The sequence below is a fragment of the Fukomys damarensis genome, unplaced genomic scaffold (assembly GCF_012274545.1).
Source record: "Fukomys damarensis isolate Sample0158 unplaced genomic scaffold, DMR_v1.0_HiC HiC_scaffold_18, whole genome shotgun sequence".
NCBI lineage: Eukaryota > Metazoa > Chordata > Mammalia > Rodentia > Bathyergidae > Fukomys > Fukomys damarensis.
The window spans coordinates 31,368,603-31,374,364 of record NW_022900930.1 but is presented as its reverse complement, the minus strand read 5'-3'; the positions used below and the strand labels follow the sequence as shown (position 1 = coordinate 31,374,364).

The following is a 5,762-nucleotide window of genomic DNA, read 5'->3' as shown; positions in this document are numbered from 1 at the left end:
GCCGGGCCCCGGGCAGCTGTGCTGTCTGCGGGAGGACGGCGAGCGGTGCAGCCGGGCGGCGGGCAACGCCAGCTTCAGCAAGAGAATCCAGAAGAGCATCTCCCAGAAGAAGGTGAAGATCGAGCTGGACAAGAGCGTAAGTCAGGGCAGGACTGCCCCTCCCTGCCCGCCCCCGCAGAGCTCCAGCCGCTGGGCAAAACCAGAGGTGGTTGGCGGCGCTCTGGAGTCCCCCAGCCCTGGCTGCAGTGCGGGCTCCTCGTGGGTCCTTCGGTGGCTTGCAAACAACAAAGTCGCTGCAACTGCAATCGCAGCCCCCAGCGCTCGCACACGCCACGGTTCCATTCCTCTCCGCCCCACCCCGACTCCGATTACCCCGTCTCTCCAGCACAGTCTTCCTTCTTCCTCCTTTGGTGCGATCTGGAAACGAAACAAAGGAGACCGCCCGCCACACTGAGGGCCTGGAGTAGTTTTCTTGTAGCCCAACAGCCCCTTCTGGAATGGAGGCGCCTTTGTTTTGCTGCCGAGCTGTTTATTGGCCTCTGGGAGTAGTAGCTCCTCACGTCTGGGGAAAGTGGAGTCCTGCAGGATCTTGCACTGCAGTTAGGGAAGATACTGTTCTTTTCAGTGGTTTGACCTCCTTCTCCCAAACAGAGAGGAAGCCGAGCTCACCGCCGCCTTCCAGGAGCCGGGTTCTACAATGTTTGCCTTGTCAGCTCTTACGGCAGCTGCTGCTAGCTGTGTGGAGCGCGTAAGCCTCTGCTGTTTTGCAGTTCGCGTGGCGGCCATCGGGATTTCTTTTTCCGTCCTTTTGCACGTCCGTTTTGTTGTCGTTTTTAACCATCTGTAGGGTTTGTAGAAAAAACCATTGCTACTTTTTGGAGCTCTGGCTGGTAGTGGTTAACAAGATACACAACCTAGCACATGTCCTGCATTTAAAAAAAAAAGCCTATTAGGCCAGCCTTCATATTTTTTAAAGGAGTTAACTGTCGATGTATGAAACCCAACATTTAATGTCAATATAAAGCTCTGGGGAGTATATGTAAAGGCTTTTAAAAATTTATTTGTGACACTTTGTTTAAGCAGTTCTTCGGTGTTGCTCATGAGAAACTTTTCATGTGAACGTGAATAATTTCAGATTGCTTTAATTGGAAAAACATTATGGATAAATACATTCACTTAGTACTTAGCAAAGTTAGTAACTGAAATTTAAATATAGTTAAGATATAAATTCAGTGTAGATCATTTGTAAAAGGGGATAATTTGTATCAGGGATATATTTGACTATTGAATTAGCATACAGTACTAAAATACGCTTTCTAAAACATTTCTTTAGAGAAAATACTATGAAATAGCAAAATTGTGGGCAACATTATCTTTTTCTTGTCAGGTAAAAACGTAGCATGAACTAGTCCAGGTCACCCTCACTGCCATTTAATGACAAAACCCAGAGGACTGGAATTCCTTTTTCCTCCTTTGGTCCCTCCCCTAACAGGTACCACCCCTTCCTCTAGAGCCCCGCCCACCCTGTCCTCCTAACTGCACTGCCAGACATCTCACTTTTTTTTTTTTCCCCGTACTGGGGATCTTACTCTGGTCCTAGCGCTTGTAAGGCAGGTGGCGGAACCACTGAACTTAAATTCCCAGCCCAATCTCACGTTTTTAACAGGGTACAGTATTTGAGTAGAAAGAAATATGCCGTTGTATTAACAATGACCCGCTTTGACTGTATTTTTAGTAACTCATTGTGACCTATGCATTTTACAAGTAAGTATAGACACATTTCATGAGCAGTCTGTAAAACTTTTCTGTTTCAGGCAAGGCATCTTTACATTTGTGATTATCATAAAAACTTAATTCAAAGTGTTCGAAACAGAAGAAAGAGAAAAGGGAGTGATGACGATGGAGGTGACTCACCCGTTCAAGATATTGATTCTCCAGAGGTAGATGAAAGCTTCTCTGTGTTAAATGTAAATCATAAATTTTCCATTTGAAACTATCATAAAGAGATATCAACAGATTTTTTTAATGTTTAAAGCATCTGAGAAATCTAAAAATGAAAGCAAATTTATATATAGTCAGTTAATATCCATTTACACAAGTTCAGTTGTTATATTCATGCAATTTGAATGTTACAGTTTGAATTGTGATGCTGGGTGCCTTGGCAAAGGCTGTAATCCCAGCACTCAGGAGGCTGAGGCAGAAGGATTGCCCTAAATTTGAGGCCAGCCTGGGCTACATAGTGATTTCAAGGACCCTGTCTCAAAAAAAAAAAAAAAAAAGAATCATGTACAGTTTCAATTTTGAGAATTTGAGTTCTTATAGGTTTGGTGTCATATACATGTAAGTTCTTTGTTTTTGCTTTCAGTTTATAATTGCCCACAAAAATTAAAATGTTTAATAATTTATAGGTTTGATTATATAAGGCTTTTTAAACAATGAAATTAAATTTTTATTTTGATGAAGTTGAAATGTTTGGTGTTATACATATTAGTGACAAATTTTCAACAAATTAGGTGAACTAATTCATACATGTTAATTTTTTCTAGGTTGATTTATACCAGTTACAAGTAAATACACTTAGAAGATACAAAAGACACTTCAAGCTACCAACCAGACCAGGACTTAATAAAGCCCAACTTGTTGAGGTAAATATGAGTTTTAAGCTATTTAAAATTTAAATGAACTTGTTCATACAAACAAGGGATTATTAAATACTAATAAAAGTATTTATTGTAAACTATTACTATATCTAACAGTACCTGTTAGTTAAAAAGGTAAGAGTGCATATACCTATAGTTCCAGCCTTGTGGGAGGCTGAGGTAGGAAGATGACAAGTGTGAGCCCAAACTGGACAGTAGTGAATTACTGAGACTCTGTTTCAAAATAAAAAAGGGCTGGGGATGTAGGCCTTGAGCTCAATCCCCAGTACACACAAGATGGAAGGAAGGGAGGGAAGGAGGGAGGGAAAGAAGGAGAGAAAAGAAAGGAAAAGAAATCTGTTACAGAATCTAGTTGCCTAAAAACAATTTGTCTACCACTTAGGAAATTTCTTTATATAATGACTACTAATGGATGGATTATAGTTAAATTGTATACAGCATCTTCTAAGAATCGTTTTCAAAATGTTGAATTTACACCAGTAAATATTTATTGAACATTTAATTGACTTAATAAATTAGATTTAAAGTCTTTATTAGAATTTTTTTTTAAGTTTCTGCTAGAATAGGTCTATAAATGAGCCCCTAAAAATTATTTTCATATGTAAGCTTTTTTACTTTTATTCTGCTTTGATTAACACTTGTGGTACTTTGGTAAGTTTTGAAAACTTAACTTTTTATGTGTATTTGTGTTCTTAGGAAGTAAAAGAACCAAAAAAATCTCTACATGTTATTAGGCTATTTAAAGATTTATGTATTTTAATCATACATACTTAAAAGTTTTTAACTTACTATACAGAATAGAAATGTGAATATATAAATCAGTTTTCTCATTCTTCAAAAATGTGCATATAAAATAAGATAAAAGATAGCTGGTGAGTTGGTACACACCTGTAATCCCAGCACTCAGGAAGCTGAGGCAAGAGGATCACAAGTTTGAGACCAGCCAGTGTTACGTAGCAAGTCCAGGACTGACTTGAACTACATGGTGAGTCCAAAAAGCAAAAAATCAAACATAAATAAGATCTAAATTTTTGGCAGAATGTTCCTTAACATTGGTAAAACCCAATATATTCTTCAACCAGAATTCCTTTTCCATTTCTTGCTGAGGTAACAAAAATACAATTTTTTAAAATTTTTTTAATTTAAAAGACCTTTTAATTTAAAGACCTTTTGATTTAAAAGTCCTTTTTGGGTTGTACACCATGTGAATATGTAGATATTGCCTACCGTGATGAAATGCATCAGGCACTACTTGAGTGAACTCATCTTTGCTCTCCAACAAATGAGAATCAAAGAACTGATTACTTATAAATGTTACATAATCTGACTTTCTGAAAACCATTATATTATCCGCAACCTTTTTCTTTCTTTGCATTATGAGGGATTTTACCTAGAATCTTCACACTGAGCTACATTTACAATCCTTTTTAAATTTTTTGTTTTTAAAGTTTGAGACAAGGTCTCACTAAATCACTAAGTTACCAAATTTGTCATCCTCCTGCCTTCACAGAAGGCTGGGCTTACAGGTGTGCACTGGCATAACCAGCTTCTATAGCACTTTCTTTTTCTTTTTTTTAATAAATATAGACTGTATATGCACATCAGCACCCCGGTTTACTCTTATTCTTCTGTTTGTAATTGGAGTGCCCATGTTAAATTAGCAAAATGAAAAGACAAGCAGCTGGGCATAGTGGTACACACTGGTAATCCCTGTACTCTGGGAGTGTCCAGCCAAGCCTGGACAATCTAGCTACTTGGCAAGACTGTCTCAGAAAAAGAGAAAAAAAAAAAGAAAGGCTGGGGCATAGCTCAGTGGGAAGGCCCTAGGTTCAATCTGTAGTACCAAAAAAAAAAAAAAAAAATTAAAAAGATAAGGAAGCAATTAAATAGTCCCATGGTCTTCAGTGAACTTTACTGTCCTTCTCTTTTCATTTTCCATTCATAATTTTTCTGAGCCGGGTGTGGTGGTGCACACCTGTAATCCCAGCACTCGGGAGACTGAGGCAGGAATTCGAGACCAGCCTGGGCTACATAGTGAGTTCCAGGTCAGTCTTAACTACACAGTGAGACCCTGTCTCCAAAAAAAACCAAAGAAACAAACATAATTTTTCTGAAAAAAATTTGAGGAGCCTTTACAAACAAATACTGTCAATATCAAAATATTTTCAACTTCATATTTATTATTCCTAATATTATACATGTGGACCCTTCTGTTTTAGCTGATTGGTATTAAAAGCTTAAAAATAAAAATATTTGCTTTGTAATCTAGATCCAACTATAAAATTTAAAAGCAGAAATATATCTAATCAATGTATATTTAATTGAGTGGGCCAAAGGATACTTTGAAATTAAACTCTCTTTTATTCAAAACATCTTTTATTCTTACGTGGTTTTTTGTCCTGTTGGTGTTTTGTTAATTTTGTTAAATAAATAAAATTTAATTTATATGAAAAATTTCTTACCATGTAGCACTTTTAGTTAAACAGTATCTTTTACCTAGTTTATGAGGTCTGTTATATCTGAAATTTAATTTCCTCAATGTTTTTTCTTTATAGATAGTGGGTTGCCACTTTAGGTCTATTCCAGTGAACGAAAAAGACACCTTAACTTATTTCATCTACTCAGTGAAGAATGACAAGAGCAAGTCAGACCTCAAGGTCGATAGTGGTGTTCACTAGGGTGATACTTGGGCGTTCAGATGTTAAGACTGTTTACTGGTTTTCACATGTAGAAATGTTTCTTGTGTATTTTTTCTAAGGAGAATTTACTCTGGTTTTATTTTCATTGTTTCTGACGAATAATTAGTTGGAAACTCATATACAATGAGCTTCCTAGATGAAAAATATTTTAAATAAAGGCTATTACTATTATAGTTGCTTCAGTGTATTTATTTTGTGAAATTTGATATTTTCTTTTCAACTGACTTTTTAGGAATCAGTATTAATTGAGATTTTAATGTAAAGATCTTCATTTTTTAACCCATCTTTTAAAAATTAAGGAGAAATAACAAATGTAACACATTGGCTTTCTTGGGTACAATCTGATTTGGAATTAAGGCTATCCTAAATAACATTATTTTTTAAATGCTTTATAGTGTTAGAT

At 36.8% G+C, this 5,762-nt stretch overlaps 1 protein-coding gene across 1 annotated transcript; it reads left to right on the top strand.

Moving 5' to 3' along the window:
• Window positions 1-4: 4 nt before the first annotated feature.
• On the top strand, window positions 5-5,536 carry Sap30 (Sin3A associated protein 30; the record flags this gene model as incomplete). Its single annotated transcript, XM_010629895.2, has 4 exons — window positions 5-136; window positions 1,815-1,940; window positions 2,547-2,645; window positions 5,216-5,536. Coding segments are annotated over 4 exons (480 nt in total), but the record flags the coding sequence as incomplete, so codon positions are not given.
• Between the last annotated feature and the right edge of the window lie 226 nt (window positions 5,537-5,762).